General features: G+C 44.1%; 1 protein-coding gene across 1 annotated transcript in view; it reads right to left on the bottom strand.

Annotated features, from left to right (window-relative positions):
* The window catches only part of smg1 (SMG1 nonsense mediated mRNA decay associated PI3K related kinase), a 56860-nt gene that overhangs the window by 10163 nt on the left and 25993 nt on the right, over positions 1–20704 (bottom strand). The window contains exons 21-50 of the mRNA XM_044332608.1: positions 20211–20410; positions 19840–20001; positions 19596–19750; positions 19329–19462; positions 18092–18403; positions 17792–17933; positions 16882–17032; positions 16055–16175; positions 15293–15541; positions 14105–14256; positions 13680–13815; positions 13092–13236; positions 12710–12848; positions 10812–11030; positions 10490–10670; positions 9957–10118; positions 9419–9636; positions 8754–8908; positions 8260–8482; positions 7774–8020; positions 6508–6737; positions 5823–6068; positions 5472–5610; positions 5237–5346; positions 3928–4146; positions 2845–3038; positions 2503–2675; positions 1740–2019; positions 1093–1365; positions 742–976 (exon numbers count right to left, since the gene is read on the bottom strand). Coding sequence (XP_044188543.1) covers positions 742–976; positions 1093–1365; positions 1740–2019; positions 2503–2675; positions 2845–3038; positions 3928–4146; positions 5237–5346; positions 5472–5610; positions 5823–6068; positions 6508–6737; positions 7774–8020; positions 8260–8482; positions 8754–8908; positions 9419–9636; positions 9957–10118; positions 10490–10670; positions 10812–11030; positions 12710–12848; positions 13092–13236; positions 13680–13815; positions 14105–14256; positions 15293–15541; positions 16055–16175; positions 16882–17032; positions 17792–17933; positions 18092–18403; positions 19329–19462; positions 19596–19750; positions 19840–20001; positions 20211–20410 — 5702 coding nt within the window. The remainder of the gene's footprint in view (positions 1–741; positions 977–1092; positions 1366–1739; positions 2020–2502; positions 2676–2844; positions 3039–3927; positions 4147–5236; positions 5347–5471; positions 5611–5822; positions 6069–6507; positions 6738–7773; positions 8021–8259; positions 8483–8753; positions 8909–9418; positions 9637–9956; positions 10119–10489; positions 10671–10811; positions 11031–12709; positions 12849–13091; positions 13237–13679; positions 13816–14104; positions 14257–15292; positions 15542–16054; positions 16176–16881; positions 17033–17791; positions 17934–18091; positions 18404–19328; positions 19463–19595; positions 19751–19839; positions 20002–20210; positions 20411–20704) is intronic.

The following is a 20704-nucleotide window of genomic DNA, read 5'->3' as shown; positions in this document are numbered from 1 at the left end:
TTCTCTGAAATCATACAAAGATTCTCACTTTCATTCAGAGAATTGACTGCTTTGACTTGTAACTGGTTTATTTTACGCCGGGATCCCACCGGGCAGGTGCGCGGCACGTTCCGGCTACAAAGCGGTTTCGCTCCGTCCTCTGCATGGCGCCCTATCCCACCAGGAGCGTGTCAGAAGCAGAGCATCTTGACTGCGGGGAAGTCATCCGCCTTTTAAATTCAGTTGCACTCCTACTACGGTAATTACTGCAGCCTTGTCAAAGCTGATAAAGTGCCTTAAGGCTACCATAATTACTGCAGTAGCAGGGCAACTAAACTGTCCAATTTTGTTAACTTGCTCAGCTTTCATTAATTTGGTTATTTTCCTTGGTTTCTGTGCTTCTGCTATGGTTAAGTAGGCTACTTAGTTAAATGGTTTTTCTTTATTCGTCTGTTTTAATTGCGTTTATTGTTGATATACGATCGGGAGTCTGCATGGGGTGTTTTATTGTGAAAATTGACCAGATGCTCAATGTTGTTTCTGTGTCTGACTTCCTGCCCAGCACGATATGCTCTGTGCTGGTTGACGTGGCCTCCGTCAAAAATAGGTGAGGCACCAAGCGGAGAGCCGCTTCTGGGATGCTTCTGAAACGCACCGACTAGAGTGGCCGTGATCAGCTGCGGTGGCCACATTGGAGCTGGAATGTGGCGCATACACGTCCAGTGGGGTCCCGCCATTACTGTGTCTTGGGGGCGCACCTACCTGCAAGCAGGTGTACACAGCGTTGGCCAGGTACACAGCCTGGGTGGTAGCTGAGGGTGCTGGCAGCTCCAGATCATGGGGCAGGAGTGGGCAGCGTTGTAGCAGCGTTGTCAGGGAACTGACGTTTCCAATCATACTGCAAAGCTCCTCCAGGAACCACGCCCCATCCCGAGACGTCAGGTCTACCAGCTGCTCTCCAGCACTGGCCGCCGCCCCCTCCATCACCAGGTTCCGCCTGGACACAAAAAAACACAACCAGTGACTTTGTTATGTTCACATGTAGATACGTATAGATATCTTATTACTATCTCTATTTCTATCAGTCTGAATGGACAAAGATCTGCGTTGTACCTGCAGAGTGAGCAGAGGGCAGAGGTGATGATTCCAGCTAGGCTGAGGGAGCCTGGCTCTCCGTTCTCCCGCAAGAACACTGCAATGCAGTGTTCGATTTCCTGCAACTGCTCCTCACAGGCTGCTGCAGTTGTGCCCTCAGCCTTCAGTCGCTCTGCTTGGTGCATCACACGCTCATTGGTGTCAGCCACTTGGTGCTGCAAAGTCAACTCCACACTGGACAGGAACTGGCAGGAGGCTGCAGGAGGCTGGGGGGCAAACAGCACCTCATATCTGTGGAGGGAGGGGGGAAACAAAGCTCAACTGTGGCCATAAAAAGTTACAGGATAGTGTAACAACGTAACAAACATGGCAACCTTGATAGAAATGTTATGATATGATAACTGGTCCGTGGATTATCCTGCATAATTAGGATGAAGCGACCTTTTAACAACGCCGAGGGGGAATATCTGTAACCTTATATAACATAAATATCTGTGATCTTAGTAACAGCTACAGACAATAGCCTTTCACCCATGACAGGCTATGGAGAACACTCTCAATCATCTAAAAATAAAGCAAACCGTCTGGCCAATCAGAAATTCTTCATGGCAATGGTTTAATGAGTGATTATATGTACAATACAAAGAAAGTAAAGCGTTCCTTACTGTCTGTAGATGTGCTGGCAGTGCTCCACTGTCATGTCTCTCAGCAGTTCCTCCAACCAGGCCTTCCACTGGTGTGCCCGATGGCGCAGCAGGGTGGCCCGTGGGTACAGCAAAGCCACTGTGGCATAGCTGTGCAACTGCTCCAGGCAACCACGAAGGGCCCCACGGCGCTGCTGCAGTAGGGAGCTCACCTCCGCCTCTAGGCTCTCGCACTGGCTGATCAGGTGGGCCTGGCCCGCGTTCTGTAGGAAGGCTGTAGCTGGCACATAACTGGGAGGACCTGGAAGGGGTGGAAAACAAAAGAACAACATATAACACAGTCCAAGGAAACTAAAATAAATGCTCCATGTGGCATTTTAACAATACATCACTACCACAATAATTTATAGGCATTAACTCAGAAAAACTGAAAAATTAGCTGCCTTTCCATCACACTCTACACTACATGCTGGCAGCTTGATCTTGGAGGGAACATGCTTGATTGTTTTTCTGGCAGAAAACAGGACTACTTTTTGACAAACAGTATGGCAGTACAGTGTTGTTTTCAATTAAAATGTATCTTTAATCTAACCTAAATAACCAGAATAAAGACTCCATGGTAAAAAGCATATTAAATACATCATATCTAGAAACTTTGCTTATGAATTGGGGACAGTATTTTTCATAAAACCCTGAAAACGCTACAAAATGTATTTTCTGAAATTGCTGATTTTTAACCATTTCATTCATTCATCCTGCCTGTGTAATTTCCAGTGGGACTAACCAAGATCTATGGGGCTGCTGATGTCCTGCAGTAGACTGGCCAGCTGGGTGGCCTCCAAGTTGGAGAATGCCGCCTGGTACTGGGAGATCCACTGGTCCAGGTCGGCCAGCTTGCTCTGAATAGCCTCCTGCACAGTCCGCTGCCGCGACTGCAGCTGGGTATGTTCAGAGTACCTGTGAAAAAGGGAAGAATAAGCTTTCAGAATATTTGTCCACTTCTGCTGGATTAGTAACCATCTCAAGTGACATTAAAATACACTTGTGTAGCGCAGTGACATTAATATAATAATATATTCATAGTTTCTATTTCATGGTGACTCATGGGCATTGTGCTGTCTCTGACCTTTGTTCCAGGGTGAGGATGAGGTGGTCCGGGTGGTTCTCTGCCCCCTCCAGGAAGGCCATCTCCTCCTGCAGCTTGGCTTGTAGCTTCTCCCCTTGGCAAAGCAGATCCTGCAGGACCAGGTACTCCTCCATGGCCTCTTCCACTTGTGGCAGCACTGCCAGCATTTCTTCACGATTCTTAAACCAGTTCACCTGTACACACAGTCCACATCACATTCAGAATCCTCAAATGCCTAGCTTCTGGATCATCTGTGTGCAGCACTTCATGCATCTTGGGTTTCCTGATGTTAAAGTAGTTGAAAGTTTCATTTGCCAGCATAAGCTTCCCTAACCTGGACCCAGCAGTCTACCTCCCCGCTGTCTTCTTTCCTCCACTAATGCTGTTTAAATAAAAAGGGGGCATCCATTGTAGTCTCCTGATTTTAATCAAACTGAAACCTCTGATTATCATTTAGACCATTAAAGGAAACTAAGTCTCTGAAACATGTTCACAACAAGATTAGATGTTGAAAACCTCAGCATGGAACGTCCATCACAGCAGAGCTGAACAACACTGGCTGATAGTCTTTTTTTACTAACAGACTGTTAGTATGATTTTTATCTGACCCTATGTACTTCACTGATTTTGGGTGTTGGACATGTGACATAAACATTTCAGAGTCTGCATGTCACCTTAGGTAATATGGTATGGCCCTTAGGGGGGACCTTAGAAATACAAACAATGGATCCATGGTCAAGTTTGGAACTGTTCCAGATGTGGGTTGTTGTGACACATAATATGTTGTGAGCTAGCTGTCAATTACTTGATGGATGGCTCCAAACTGACCTAGTGCCCATGGAAAACCTATGTTATTCATGTGATAAGATACAGATGTGTAACCCCATATAAGCTATGCACCGACAGTGGTACGTTGCCCAGACCATCTTTGTACATGGAATGGACCCGATGGCCATCGTCTAATAAACGTCTACAAAATAAGAACTTCGTCAGCTCTTCCTTTGAACGATATCATCACACATCCTTCCTTTCACAGACTGACATGTGCCCACATGTAGCAGTCTACTTCTGTCATGACCTCACCTTAATCTCAGCCACCCTGGAGGAGAAGAGAGAGCGTGTGATGTCTCTCTCCATCTCCCTCTTGCTCTGCTTGCTGTCAGCCTGTTGGCCTCCTCCTCCATACACGGCACCGGCAAAGCCCACCTCCCCCCCGGCAGTCCAGTCTACCAGGGGATCATAGACGAAGGCCTCCAGCAGGGTCAGTAGGGTTTCTCTGCCGCGACGCATCATCTGAACCACCTGAAATGACACATTTGACGTCAGCATTTGTTCATCAGCGTAGCAACTATCCACAAGACACAGTAAACATTTTTATTGGAGATAAAGACTGGGTTCTGCACACTAGTGGCTTAAAGTTTAGGTGTACAAATGGTTTTACAATCCAGTCATCAGACCCCCTAATAATAATAATAATAATAGACCGATCCATAAGTGAAGAATTTTAGCATTATTGGCTTCAAACTGTGATAACGTTCTCTTAATTTTTCTCAAGCAAATTTCTCCAAATACTGGAAGTCCTGATTCAAACTATGAAGCGGATAACTTTAAATTATTAATCTGAAAGGAATGACAGTTAAACTAGAGAGTGTTGTCCTGAAATTGTGGCGTGATCAGGTGATTGTTTTACTAGAGAAGACAGTGGAGCGCTGCTTCACTCAGTGTTATCAGAGTGAAGTGTCTTTCCTAACAAATAATCTTTGGCTTGCATTGCGGAGAGCACACAAACACAGTGACAGGTAGCTGAGATGATCTGCCATCAGGATGTTTGGTTATATATATAAAGACGTTAGCTTTAAGCTAGCACAAACCCTCTGGTGTGAGTATTTGTGTTCAGCTCAGCCTCTGACTGAACTCAGAACTCATCAGAAACTGCAGTTCTGTTATTTCTCTCCAGTCTTTCTCTTGTTCCCTCTCAACTCTGTCCGTTTACAAAGCAGTTTCACTAAAGCTGAAACATTTTCAACTTTTCGACATTGTTGCGCCAATTTGAGCCATTGCAATCGAATACGCATCTTCCGTTTACTGTGTCCCATCACATCACCCCTATTCGCTTGTCACTGAGGGACAGGGTGAAGACCCATTGAAGGTGGCATCATGTTAAGTTCGCCTCCATTCATTTTCTATGGCACACGAGTGAATCACTCACACGCACACTAATTTTCTCTTGCACTGTAGAGCCCTGCAATAGTACTCCCCAACACCTGGAAACACACTTTGATGCGCAACATCAACGGAGTTACCCTTGAAACATATATGGGAATGTTCAGCGTGAATGAACTGGGGTCCAATAGAGTGAGATGGACCCAGCAGTGTGTGACATGACAGTAACCTGTTCACAGGACAGCCTGAAGATGCCCTCCACCCCAGTGACTCCCAGAGCAGTCTCGATGTTGTGGGTCATCCTGAACGGTACCTTCTCTGGCACTCGCAGGCTCTTTCCTACAGAAAGAAATGAAACGTTCTGGTTAAACTGATTCCACACTGTCGTGCAAACAGCTTGAAACTGTCACCCACACTGACTGTGGCAAATTAAGAAATTAAGTGATTTGGCTCCACAGCTTTACCTTTTTCAAAGCATACATTGTAGTCAATGTGCACCACCTCTCCAGTGGTCATGTCAATCAGAACATTGTCAAGATGACGGTCGCCAAGGCCGATGATGTATCCCACCATCGACATGACAGCAGTGGATCTGGCGTAGGACTGCAGAGTAACAGAAAGGAATATGAACCAAACAGAACGTTGATAATGGCCAATGGTGCAAAAAAAAATCTGGTGCCACTGTTAGAAAACTACAACAACAACAACAGGATAAAGGTTAGAGAGAACACCAGTTACATGGTTTGAAAAACAGTTAAAAAAAAAAAAGTTTTCGTGACAAATGTCATTTTAAAAATGGTAATAACCATGGTTACCTGAGTCACCCTCCACCACTCGCTGGGTGTGGTGCAGGAACACCACAGCTCCTTGGCCAGCAGGTTGGAGGGGGTAGCCTCCATTAACTCTTTCAGCACCTCCTTCATGACTCCGAGAGGCCAGTCTCGTCTCGTCATGTCTAGGCTGAGCCCCACTGCCTTCAGAGCAGGCCCGATGCGGCTGTAGTAGAGTTCGCTGGGGCGGGGTACTGGAGGCACTGGCTGCTGCTGGAATGAGTCTTGGGCCTGGTTAGGACAGAAATGTGTCAATTTAGCTCAGAGGAAAAACAATTACTCTTTGGGAACTTTTTGTGAATGAAACTCTCCCACAAACGGAGAGGAACATGGAGCCTTATATGGACATTTTAGGGGCATTGATTATGCTACTGATCACATCTCACTAACGAGCACCTCCTCATGAACAGGTGACATTCATCAGACTGACAGTCGTGACTTACAACAAGTTTGGGCAGTTAAGATAGTTTGTAGAATCCCACTTGGAACACTTGTATGATCAAACCTCACAGAAAAAAGTAAGTTGAGCATGCATACGGCCTATTGATTGATTGATTGGTCAGAAAATGGCCTGGTGCTGTTTTGATGGACAAATTCTTGCTGATCACATGATCCAGTGTATGTCTGCTAACTCATTTACAGTGTAGCATAGAACAGAAGAAAATGTTACCTTCTGAGCCTGCAGCACAGCCTCCCGCTGCTGCCAGCGCTTATAGAGGCCAAAGAGGGGCGTGGCTCCGTCCACCCACTGGATGAGCCCTGACCGGGTTCCCAGGGGGGTGACGGAGTAGTGGCGGGCGTGGAAGTGTGGCTGCTCCTGCTGGTTGATCTTAGTGAACATGGTGTTGACAATTGACAAGAACTGCATGATGCGCTCATCCAAGTGCAAATCCTCCAGACCTGAGAGAGACAAGATGTTAATCACTACTTCAGTACTACTCACACTCATGTGATTTAGTGTCAGTAGTACTTTTTATTGAAACCACTCTATGCTTCCTGTGAAAACTGTTGACAGTCAGGTCTGTGGATTACCCAGAGTAACAGGAACACTTTTTGGAAAGAAGCGATGATGTTGAATTTTCAATGTCTAAAAAACCACAAACTAAATTCAATTCACCTCCATTGAATGAGGGTGGAGGCAGAATTTTAATATCTCAAAATATTTCAAAACCTGAACAAATAAAACCAAAATAGTATGCATGGACAGATACCTACGGAGACAAGAAAAACTAAAACCATACTGAATTATGAAATCACACATGCATCGTGCATGATTTAGTTTTCTTTTCTCTGTGACACCTCCCAGGCTCTGTAGATATCAATAGAGGAGATTTAGAAAACATGCTTTTTTTTTCTTTAAAAAGGAAAACAAACTATTACAAACTTATTTTCATACTGTAGTTTCAGCCATTATTCTCTCTCATTCATTCACACAGTGTCTCTGCTAGACACAGTCTTACAACAGAGTGCAGTGTTTTTTTCAGGGGGATGGTGGTTCGGGGACTGTATTTATGACAAAAATCCTCCCCCTCCAGCTTCAATTATAGTCCCCACAGTAACTGTTTACATCCTCTCATTTGTGATATGAGCAACAGTGAGAAGGCCCACCCCTCTTCCATTACTGAATATGAGACTATTTTCTTTAAATAACTTTAATCAGGGCAGGAAGATGATTTGGAGTGAAAATGCCTTTGCTAGATGTGTGTAACTGAAAAGGAGAACATAATTGAGCATTTTTTTCAACCTGTTTCATGTTGTCTTAACTCTGAACAATCTCTACCAGTAGCAGAAAACACAGGCAGGCCAGCCCAAACTGTTTTTTTTTTGTTGTCCTCATGTTGCATCTCCATGGCTTTTTGAGGAGGTGCATGTTAGCTATGCCTAGCTTCAGAGCCTATGCACATTGCTGAAGTAGATACAGGGTGTTAATGTGTACCTTTAAAAAGGTAAGGGTAGTTGTGTCCATCTGAGCCTAGGAAGAAGAGCTTCTTTGGCTTGGTCTTGGTGGGCAGGATGGTGATCGAGTTGCCTACGTTCTGTATGGTGACGGTGTCTGATGCCGACACCTCGCCTGGCAGGGCCATCTCTGTTGTAGACATCGATGCCAGACGAGGACTGATCTCATCCAAATGAAGCAGATAGCTGGCTCGCTTCTGAGCACGCTGCTGCAGGCTTATCATGATCTGACCAACACACACACACACACAATTTGGGTCAAACTTTTCATTATGTACAATTTATAACCATTGTTTTAATGAGGTATAGAAATTATACACGTACACAACTATTAATAAGCCTGCATCCATGCAAATGAGTCTCTGAGTAACTGCTGTGATGATATGATGGTTACTGTCTGTGATCGAACACCGTTTGACTCGGTGTTCTGAAAAACACCATGAATCCTTGGTGCATACAAACACACCTGTTTGAAGGGAAGCCAGCTGCTGGCAGGGTTGGCAGGGTTGTGGGGATTTCTCAGTCGCTCCAGGGCAGAGTTGATGGCATCACCGTAGGTCTGCTGGAACCAGGTCTCGTGTGGTGTCTCTGCTGGAGCGGCTGTGATGCTGCAGACGTGATCCAAGGCGAAAACAACGGGACGCATCAGAGCAGAGTGCTTCTCACGCATTATGGCAATCTTTTCTTCCCTGCAGCACAACAAAGAGCGTAATGATTGAGAACTACTTACAGGGTTGATTTGCTGTTCAACACCTGTGGTTTAAAAGATGCAAACAGAGTCAAAATGAAGATGAAATCAAAATGCACTGAGAGGCTGAAAAGAACAGAAACTATTGATGATTTCGCTTGTTAGCTTTTATCCAGGTCCTGTTAATGTATTTATCAGAACAGAAGACTTCTAGGTTAAACGCAGCTGTTGGGAAAGAGTAGGCTGGAAGGAGCTCAGTAGGCCGTTCTCACCTGCGCAGTGTATTGTTGTTCTGCACCCTCTTGACCTCGTCCTCCAGCTGTTGTATCCTACGCAGCACGTGCATGTGTTGCTGCTGTAACACGCCCAGCCACAGTTCGTCCCACAGTAACGTCACCCTGCGCAGCTCACCCACCAGCTGCTGGACCTGTGGTCAGCACACAGGATTGATTAGCAGAGCTTCTTAAGAATACAGCATCTATCTGACTTACACAGAGGTGTACATATTCATCCTGATTAGACCTCTTCCCAGGACTGTGTGGGTGTGTGCACATAGTGCTCGATTGACATCTTCCTCACTCTGTAAGTTTTAGCATTTCCAGACAACTTACACATTTATGTGGCCGGCTAGTTAAGACACATTTTTGGGTAGCATTTCCACTGCAAGACCTTGATCTTTCATTTCTTTGGGGAAGTTTAAGCTTGATTCTTAGTTATATTTGGGAACCGTCCTGTAATATGGGTCTTTTTCAGCTGCAGCTAATATCCTAATAAACATTAACAAATAAATGTAGTGCTGGTTTTTTGCATTATCTGGTATTATGTGACATTTTTGACAGATACGGCTTCTGACAGGCTGTTTGCCAAAGCCTGTAGGAGGAGACTTGTACAAATGGACCATGTGAAATAGCATAGAAGTCTGTGTGCAGCCTCCTACCTGAAGCACCATGGTAGGATTAGCTAAAGACAGCTTCTCCACAATCTTGCTGTAACAGTCCTGCATCATGGCTTGGTCTTGACTGGAGCAGGTTGCCAGCTCCTCTGGAGCTCCTCCTTGTCCGCTGCTGTCCGGCTGCTCGTCCTCATCTTCACCACCCAGACCATCTCCCTGCATGCTGCCCAAGAAGGTGGGCAGAGCTGACGGGAGTTTGTTCCCTGTCAACACATTTCATCATCAATTAACAGATCCACAATACTTAGATTTTTACTAGTGTTAGCAATCATTTCTATTCATTAAGGCCAATAAGCTGATATTTTTTTACTTCATTACAATAAAATCTAATTGAGTTTTGACATCTGTTATACTGTTAATAGTAGCTAAACTAATCACCATCATTTCTGAGTGTCTAGTCGCAGTGAAGATAATGAGAATAAATGACTTCTAATGAATGAGAAATGAAGTAGACATGAGATGAGACGTGGCTAAGACTCTTAAAAGAGCTGCAGATAACCAGGTCAACAGAAGAAAAGAATACCTGCATTCTGAGCCTCCCCTCCCAAGGAGAGTGAGCCCACAATGGCGGGGTAGAGGATGAGATGTGGGGAGTCCTGGGCCACTCGACAAAGCAGGCTGCATATGCTCTGTCGGATGTATGCCTCTGGATGGTTGAGACGGGAAAAGAGCTGGGGGATGATACCTGAGGAGAGCAGAAATGATCGTTATGTAAAAGAGTTAGGTTTTGTTCAAAAAGAAATCAGAAAGTTGAAAAAAAGAGTGAAAAACATCAGAGAGAGATTTCTCATATAGTGACCCTGCTGGCATGTACCTGTCTGACCAGCACTCAGTTCAATCAAAGCAAAAGTTAACATCAATTTCATCTAGATTATTAAATACATCACCACCCAAAAAAAGACCCACTGCATACGTGACTGAGCAAGTTCAAATGAAAACTCTGAATCTAAACATATCCCTGTATTGCTGGTCACACAGGACCAGACTGTAGGGACTCTGTTTGCATGTCAAAAATTCCTTTGTGGATTCTCATTTTGCATATGACATATGACATACCCCTCCAGGGTGCTGTCGGGGTGGAGGCTAAGCCCAGCTCAAGCCCCTCCCTCAGTTCACCGGCGTGCTTCACCAGCAGACGGAGGAGACGCAGGGTTGCCATGACGATCACATCGTCATTGCTCTGTTTGCTGTTGTGATAGGACAGCAGGAGTTTTGGGTCATCCTCATCTATTGGGACCTAAAACACACAGCAGACACTTGGGATAAAAGGACTGAACAGAAGGCTGGCCTAACTCCCAGGCATGGTTGTTCAGCAGTAACATACTTCTTCACAGTCATCAGCCCCTGTCAACCCTGCACAACATCCTCCAAGTCTCACCTGTCCAGCATTGAGCTTGAGGAAGGTGAAATAGGCCTGGCAGGAGATCCGGTAGAGGCCGAAGATGCGGTCCACCACACGTCTCCAAACACGGATCAGACCATCTGTGACGGGCTGGCCCGCCTCCCCCAGCCAGGGGCATGAGGCAGTGAGCTGCCGCCAGATCACGTCCACCATGTCGTCCTCATCGTCTTCCTGCTGTAGAGCCATGTCCTCATCCTGGCACAACAGAAGGTAGGATCAGAACAATAAAAAAAACTTATTTTATATATGTATTTTATATAACATTACACTTCATATTTAGCCTTCTGGGAAAGTCAAGGACCCACTGAGGCCCGTTTTCTACTTGTTTTCTAAAAGTAGAAAAGTTTTCCTACTTGCAACATTTGAGAGTCTGCCTCAGAACAGTAACCATTTAACCTTTATTTAACCATGAAAACAAGACAAGACTATCCTGGCAAAGATAGGCAGCAACAATGATGCAGTGTTTCACCTGTAATAGTACAACAAGAACCCCGCCAGGCCAAAAATAACACCAAATATCCATTCATTCAGAAATCAATAGTGTATGGGAGCCTATGAGCAGCGCTGTTTCCAAACGCGAGTCAACGTCTGTGTCGTTGCCTAGGAGACTGCAGGTAGCATGGCTCCTTTTAAGGAGTAGGGCAGTACGTGAGCGAGTGAGTGGTTAAGCGAGAGAGCGAGTGTTAGTATTCAGACCAAATCAGGCAGTGCGGCGTTCAGCTGCAGGATTGAGTGGAGGTGTGGGCGTGTTTGTTTGTGCTCTGGAAGGTAACCGCTGTGAAACAATCAGAAAATGACGTTTTTTTATCTGATTCACCAGCATTCTCACTACCAGCACTCCCTCCCTTCATTCACTCTCTAGCTCGCTCGACCACTGCTGCGCTCTCTCTCTCTCGCTGGTGTTCTCTCTCTCTCTCGTCTTTTTTACAGTACAGACTACAGTGTGTCAGTTAATAAATGCTGCAGCTTGGGGTTAGCTCTGAAGTTAGCAACAATCAGTTAGCCTAGCCTGACGATGCTAAACAGAGAAATGCTGGCTGCTAATCAAGCTCCCTGCAGAACACCGATTTCTCTGCCATGTATACGTGTAACCAGGTTTCTGATGAGCTTTTTACAAGTAAGCAGACAGAGAGAGCATGATGCTGAGCAGCTGGATGAAAGGAGAGATCATTACATGGAGCGAAGCGTCCTCATATCTAAAATAAAAGCATCCAAAGTCTGACTGAAACTAAAAAAAGTAGCCTGTAGATGTCTAAATAAGCCAGTTTCCACCACTGAACATTTAAGCGCTTGTTAAATTCAGACACATTTGTGGTGTGAGGAAGAGCTCCACTCTGCCTGTCTGTCTCTCACTGCGCTGTCCAGCTGCTCCAACACACCAATGCAAAGGATTTATAGCAAGACAAAACCAGAGCATCATTTTGAAACGGAATGCAGCACGATAATTGTTTTATCTCGATTATCTTGTTTTCATAATCATTGGAAGCCAAAACTGTAATTGAAAATAAAATGTGATTAACTGAGCAGCCCTAATGCTGAACACAAGTTTTGGCACTGGTGAGGTTGACATCCAGTACTGCAAACTTCAGTTCCTGGAAACTATGGCAAAGACACCAAAACCAGAACTAAGTTCCTCCAACTGACCCAAAAGTACAGTTCCTTCATTCCTAAAAGGTTCTTGAAAAAGTTCCTCCTGTTGAAAGGGGAAATTTGTGCTATGGACGTGACTGAAGAACACTGATGTGAGATCTGAGTGGACTCAAATGTTAAAATGCACCAAAAACACACTGAAAGACGAAGACTCATCTGAGATGCATCGTATACAGGCATCTGTCAAGTGAGGATGTGTCGGCTAAAAGAGAGGCAGATTCTACCTGTATGCCAGTGGGTCGGCACATGGCCTGTCCCAGAATGCTGAAGATGGTGTCCTTGTCTTCTTCATTGGTTGTTGCTGGCAGCAGCTCCTCAATCTCCTTCTTTTCCCGAGGAAGAAGAGGCAATCCCTCCCCTTGGCTGGAGAGGAAAAAAGATTTTTAGAAGGCATACTCCTACTATATGCTGATGCCCTGGAAGTACAAAACAATATAATTCAGTCCAGTTCAACACCACAACTACAGCTTTAAAAGGTAATTATGAAGTTAAATCAACACTTCTCTGCCAACAAAAGAACATTATCTACTTTACAATAGTAGGATTCATCATAAATGTGAAACTCTAAACTGGTAACTATTCATGTATTCCACTGGGTCCACTAACCTGGCGTTATCCACCACCTTCCTGCCCCAGCGATAAGCCCAGCTGGCCAGGGCTGCCCAGGACTTGGCCACCTCAGGAGCCAGGCTGGTGGAGAGCTGGTAGAGTTGGCCCAACACAAAGTCTGGCTCCCCAACGCCCACGCTTACTGCAAATAGAAGACCACCAAGATTATTCTTTCATTCAGTCATTTTATAGTTACATGTTCGATATATCCTCCAGTCATGATGTTCAAGACTTATCTCTCGCAATAGGCCAACTACATAAACATTGGGCTCTCTTCAGTCTGCATTCAAAAAACATAGTTCTCCGCTTGCTGCCACACCCCAGCCTCCTCCTATAGTAGCGTTCAATTGTTCATTTGTTGTGTGTCATAAAACCTTGACATGACTATTCAGAATGAATTGTAGCTAGAGATGAATTCTACCACTTGAGTAGGAATGAAAAACTACTATTCCAATTGATGAACAAAAGACCTGCCTCTCATTACACTGGTAGTTTAGATATTTATGGATGCATATGGACACATCTACACATGTCTGGAGGTATGAAGACTTGTTCACAGATACTTTCTTGAATGAATGTTGTTACCTGAGGTCTCAGCGATGATGTGGGGAATGCCCTGGTCCTCCAGGGGAAGCTCCAGGAGAGCAGCGATGTTCCGACTCAGAGGTGACATGCTGCCCACAGCATTAGATGAGTTAACTGCTCCTGACTTCTTTACCACCTAGACCAAAACATCACCAGTCCTTTAAAACATTAATACCACCACACAGTGCACACTTAGTGTACTACATGACAGTAAGCAAAGAGATGACATGCTTGTCATCTGAATAGCACTGTGTAAGGAAAATATGACACCTGAGTACTTTGTAACTTTTATAAAAAAGAAAAAAAGGTGCAAATGCTTCAAAGTCCGACATTGCCTTTGTACCAATCACTACCTTAGTAATACCATGTCATGTCAAAATTCAGACCAAAGTAAAAAGTAAATGTAAAGCCTTGGGTGAGCATGCCTGTTTCAGTTGAGATGTCATGTCCTTCCAGTCAGCCAACAGCCATTTGCAGAGTGTCAGCAGTGAGCGGCAGGCAGCGCCTTCATTCTTCCCCACATGGCAATAGGAAAGAGCAGCCCTGCTCAGCATCTCCATGGCTGTCATGGACTGGCCTGTGGATAGACACTGCTTATTGGAAACTGAAGACCTCAATATCAACACACTACAGAAATTGATAGTTTCTGACAGCTGAACAGCTGGAGGAAACCAGCCGACAAATGTCAACTGGGATACATGTCTTTGTTGCCATTTTGTGAAAGTATTCTCTTCAAAACTTCAAAAATGCTGTTTGTTAGTGTTCTGTGTGCTGGATTGCACAGGTTGATTCCCAGTAATGTCCCATAAGACATATTTACCATAAAAGGCTTTACAACAATCTTGCATAACATTGTGGTGAGTACTGTTGTTCTTACAGCTGTATGTTCAAGCAGAATAACAGGCCAGCCTAAATCATCATTCTATTACCACAAAAATAGTGCACAGATTTTGATTGTCCCCCCAGTGTTTCCCCTAGGTTGACTGCTTTGGGACAGCGACAGGGTTGGCTGAGCAAAACTGCAAGACTCAGCAGCCAGACATTTCTCTGTTCTCTGTTTAGGGGCGGCTGAGACATTAAAATGAGAATAGCTGGTCCACCTTAAAGGTCAGTCCACCTCCACCTGAGCCTGGTCAGGTTAGGTTAAACCATTGTTGCTAACTTTGGGGCTAACCCCTTTCACTTTTCCAGCAGTTGGGGAAGCAACAGATGAGATTTTTCTTGGTCTTGAGAAGCTGCAGCATTTACTAACTGACACACTGTAGCCTACACTTTACATTTACTGCAAGACTGACAACTTCCTGCTAACCTTTTCCTCTGCTCCACTCGCATTCATCGTCACTTTTCTGCCACTCACTCTACCCACTCAACCACAAACTCGCTACACACACACAATGTGCTGCCCTATTCCTTAAAGGAGCTACCCTACTCTTCTAACAGTACCTTTCACATATATGTCCTTTGAAGAATGAGGAGAGGGAAGATTCTGACTCAAAATCATTGGTAGCCCATTGACATTAATGATCATGTGAACTTTTAGCAGCAGTGCTCATAATCCTGCAGTGGCAGTGCGCAGAATGAATATAGGAGAAAGACTGGTCCCTTGTACTTACCTGCAGTTCTCAGTACTTTGGCTTTTTCTATCTGCAGCTCTGGTCCCCATTTCTCTCCAAGAGTGCCCTCCACAGTGAGACGCTTGAAGGCCTGGCTCAGCTCGTCCTGCTGCTGCTCCTCCTCTTGTGTCCCGTCACTGCATTGACTGAGCAGGCGGGACGCCAGTGCGATGTTGCCTTTTTTCCGAGAAAATTTGACAGCAGTCAGACAAAGCTCCATTAGGTGGCCATCTATGGAGGGAGCTGAACCTGGAAGAGAATGGAGATGGGGAAGTTTTGATTTTTTTCCATGGGCATGGCTCAGTCTGCTTTACATATAAGCTTTATTTTGCAGTTTACTGATCATTTTCAGCCATATCAAAGTGTAAGATACTGCTGATACAAACCCAACATTCATTCATTTAAATAATAATACATTTTATTTATAGAGTGCTTTTCAAGGTACTCAAAGATGCTTTACGCAAGTAAAAAAAAAAAAAAGCTTTCCATGAGTGAACCAGCAGGAGGCTTTTTATTGTAAAGAAGTTGTGGAAAATGCAATGTGTTTATCACTTTAATAAGAACAGGTCTACACAATAACATATGGAGATATTTGGCTCTCACAGCTGTTGGGTGATTAACAAATAAGTTTTTAGGACATTAAACATTAAGTTTGAGCTTTCATTTTAGATATGAGTTTTCAGCCAACTAAAACTACAGTTTGATCCTGAGTTGAGGCCATCAATACAGCAAATGCACATATTCTTAGCCATTGATAATTACCTCTGAGTTTGTGGAGGAGTTGTCTCTGGAACATGGTGTATCTGAGGGCCTGAAGGAAAGGCTGGACGTCCTGTTGCTTACAAGAGCTCAGAGCCTCGCTGTACAGGGGAACCACACAGTCCTACAAGGAATACACATCACACACACAGGGTGGAATTAAACCTCAAGCTTCTTTACTTTGCTCAGAAAATAGTGATGTTTACTTTGTTCCTTTTTTTTAAGTTAACACAACCCCTGTACATGCAAACCAGGACTTGAGAAGAAACACATTACATTACTTTGCCAGCAGCTCAGTTATTCAACAGTAGTGGTATCTTGATATTATGCAAACAATCTGTTTTTTTTTTGGTTATGCTCTTTTTCATAATTTACATTTCATGGTGGTCCAAAGAAAACCATGCATCTTCAAAAAGTCACTTTTCGTGAGCTGATTAAAATAGCATTGTGACAAAGTATGTTTCAGAAAATCCAAAATGTTTTTGATAAGTTTATTTAGTCAGAGGAAAACAGACACACCATCCTTCAGTTTATCTGAAAAATTAAAAATCAACAAATTTGGAGACACATGGTTTTCTTTAGACACTGACAATACATTGTCTAGTGTCATAATGAACAATTTAAAGCTATTTATAATCAATATTTTCACCAGGTGGACAGAAACACAACTCTAAATGAATGATAATGTTGCTCCATAACTGCTGGATGCAGAAATAAGCAACTGTTTGCTGACAAGTTAAAAATATCAGCCAAGCCATCCAAACATTTTTAGTGTAAATGCATTCAATTCATTTTACTAAAAGTCAAATGGAAGGCGTGGGTGTACATACTTCTTGTCCAGTGAGTGTGTTCTCCAGGGTAGAAGTGCAGTGGAGCTGCAGGGTGGGCAGGGTGGGTAGGGCATCACAGAGAGTGAGGGTGGACAAGCGAAGAGGACCCAAGCAGATCCTCCCAGTTTGTTTCAGGCAGCGCACCAACGTACTGTAACATCATATGACTTATAAAAAGACTGCATAACTCTTTGGCGTGAAAATGGAACAGTACTAAAAGTAAAAGAAAAGTATGTTCACATCAATATTTACAAAGCAAGTACCACAATGATATATGCTACATTTTTCATTAAAGGGGACCTATTATGCTCATTTCCAGCTCTGTGTTTCTATTTTTGGACTCCACTCGAGTAGCTTTGCATGATTCAAAGTTCAAAAATCTTATACTGCCCCTCAGTTCAGCCTCTATCTCCAAGGGGCAGCCGTATCAGAGTCGTGTTAAGTTGCTGCTGATGCAAACCCAACATTTCCTGCTTAACTGCTTCAAATTAAAAGCTTTTAAATGACTAAATAATGGGACACATTTTTTGTAAAGAATTTACAGGAAGTGACACGTGGTCCCCACTGAATTAGCAGAACTTTGTTAGTGACCAAAACCAAAACCATTCAAAACAACAAGATACGGACATAGTTGAAGCTCTGTCTGAATCTGTCACAAGCTGAAGCCAGCTCGAGTTGATATATATATAGATATAGATATATATAGATATAGATATAGATATAGATATATATGACTGAAAATAAGGAAAAGCATCATGGGTCCCCTTTAAAAAACGTTGAACCAGAAGGACCAAAAAGCCAAAATAGTGAATCCCTCAGGACCTGATAGTTGTTTCTGTTGTCAGTATACCTCAAGAACTATGACACAACCTTCCAAATGTGTGTTTGTGTTTTGTATGTAAATACTCACTCTGGATTAGCTGTGGTCCTCTGCTCCTGCTGTTGATTGGCTTTCGCCATGGCGCTAACAGCACTGCGAAGGAGCTGCACCTCAATGGCTCTCTGCAGCTCAGTTGGATCTGGACTCATGGAGGGCAAAAGCCTTTTAAGATCTGACATACACACACACACACACACACACACATACACACAATGTAAAATTTTGGATGTTGGAATGTTAGTTTATAGTTATTTCAATGTAATGGCAAACACTCTCAGCATCAGGAAAATCTAATCTTTTAGAGATTTTCCAGAGTTTGTCCTATATTACCCAGCTTGTCCTTGCTGCTGGAGAGTGAGCTGTAGTCCTCTCCGGGCAGCAGCTCTAGCTGAGCCCCACACTCAGTCAGATCTCCCTCTTCGAAGCAGCTCAGAGCCTGGATGTAGTTGAAATCTGTCCTCAGGTTGATGCTGACAGGATTGGTGGAGTTCTGTTTGAGTGCGTGGACGCTGGCCTGCCACTCCTTAACAGAGGCCCAATCACAGAGTGCCACATAGCACTGACAAGCTTTGTTGGCCAGGAAGTTGATCACCTCAGAGGAGCACTCATTGGACTTCAGCAGCACTGTCTTCTTGTTGTCACCTTTTCAGATGGAATCAAATAAAACATTGAGTAGGAGTCCTATGATCTCTAATGCTGCAGTGCATTATAGTCTTCACAGTAGTTTATAGCAGAGACAAGACATCAAAGAAATGTATTTTAAAAAAACCTAATAATTCAGATTTATCCTCCCATGTCAACACAAAAAAGGTGCCAGGTGCTTAAATGTTGATGCAACAGGAAAATATATTTAGATATATATTTAAGCCATTAAAAGTCAATCTCTCATTGAGAGCAAATCCACACTAACTCTTGTATAGGGAAAAACACTGCTGCAATGACTTAACATGACTGAAGGTGGATTATCAAATGTATATGATATGAGAAGTTATTGTGAGCATCTAAACTGACTTTTTTAAAAAAAGCCTGGCTTTGGCATTAGGCATTGTGGTGTGCAGTTTGATTGCTTAAAAAACAATTTAACTTTTCAGCCTCACAGCTAACGTTAGCCCTGGTTTTGCATGTGGATCCAACCAGAGCACTGAGCCCTGGTTTGTTATTCATGTTAAAGTGGGAAGAAGCAGCGGGTCTGACGGGCAGCTTGAGTGAAGTGGAGCCTGCGGAGGAAGCACCAGGACCGTCAGGGTGAAACAGTCCGTGGAGGGAAACAGTCAGGCAGCGGAGGAAATGGCGACAAATCGGCCTCTCATAATCGGCAGAAATGGCTGATGCCCATATTTCATTTTAGAGCTTTTATCGGCCGATACCAATGACATGCCGATAATATTGTGCATCCCTACTTACATGCCTATGAACCAACTGATATGCAGATGTTATGTGACAGATCATAGGTATTCATGATGGATATCATCATTTTCCATCAACACAAACCTATTCATCTTTGAAATAAATAGAATTCTGAAGTGAGGTTGGCTGAATTAACATGACATGGATATTTGCTGGTTACCGTTGCTGGTGTGTTTGGGGCTGCTGGTGTTACTGGAGAGTTTGAGCAGACAGCATTCAGAGCTTTTGATACTGCAGTCCATCCCTGTAACTGCAGACAGCTGATCTTGATACTCCAGAGCTGCCTTCTCAAACCTACACACACACACACACACACACACACACATTTTTCAGTAGAACCATATAAAATGAACCAAAAACATCTGGATGAGTTAGTTGAGTATATTGCAGAATTTCGTGGGTGTCTGGTTAAGGCGGTGTTGCTTACCGTCCCTCAGCCTGCAGGGCGATAGATGACAGCCAGCTCAGACTCCTGCCTGTGGTGGAGAGGCTCCAGGCTGCTAGGCCTTGGATGGCCTCAGGACAACGCAGCTCACACAGAGCCTCCACCAGCAATGTCAGAGGAACCTCTAGCTCTGGACCCTGACGAGCACACCAAAGCATTATTAATCTAACCAGATGATACTAACAAATAACCTATTATCATCATCATCATAAAACAGTGTATCTACCTGGGTGCTGCTGTTTTTAATCTCTGTCAGAAGGTCGAAACCATGGCGAATGGTTACTGCAGGTTGGCCAGACAGAAGACCGACCCTCATCAGTGCCAGGCGGATCCTCGTCAGCCAGTCTTGGCATGTCTGACGGTTGGTGTAGAAGAAAGTCCTGATGCCCTGGGACACAGAAAAAAAGGAATTAATAATATTAGTCATACCGAGGCCAATAGATATTACTAAAGGGATCTGGTTGCCATTCTGAATCCATGTTAATAACTGCTACTCATTTATAGTGCTATACTCAGGGAATAGTCTTCCCTGGTCTAAGCACTTCAGGACTGTCATAATTTCAAATGTTTGAGAGTGTGGAGCTTTTATTTGCACACCTTTGGTGGGGCAGTGAGAGCGTTGGCGCAGCCTTCATAGGCGTTGTACATGAGCTTCTCCAGGTTCTCCAGGTACTGAAGCAGCAGAGCGAGGCGGAGCTGATTGGAGTGGTGACCATCACCATCACCTCCAGCGCCAGCCCACGCTCCAACATCCTGCTCTGGGTTTAGACTGTGGGCAGCCAGGCTCCGGATCATACCTGAAACACAGGGATACAAAGGAAAAATAATGGAAGGCTGGGCCATCCTGGAGGCCTAGAGGTTAAGGCGTTGACCTTGAACTGCAACATCCTTGGTTCATATCTGGCCGAGGACCTTTGTTGCATATCATTCCGCACCTCTCTCACCCCTTGTTTCCTGTCATTACTCTACTGTCCATCCAGTAAAAGGCATAAGATGCCTAAAAAATATTTTTGAAAGTAATAAAAGAATTGAGGTTAAACAATTTGACTTTTTTCTTTTCTTTGTCAGTTTGCCACTGCATATTGACCACA

This window comes from Thunnus albacares, chromosome 17 (assembly GCF_914725855.1).
Source record: "Thunnus albacares chromosome 17, fThuAlb1.1, whole genome shotgun sequence".
NCBI lineage: Eukaryota > Metazoa > Chordata > Actinopteri > Scombriformes > Scombridae > Thunnus > Thunnus albacares.
Note: the sequence above shows the minus strand (reverse complement) of the source record. Positions and strands in the feature narration are given on the sequence as shown.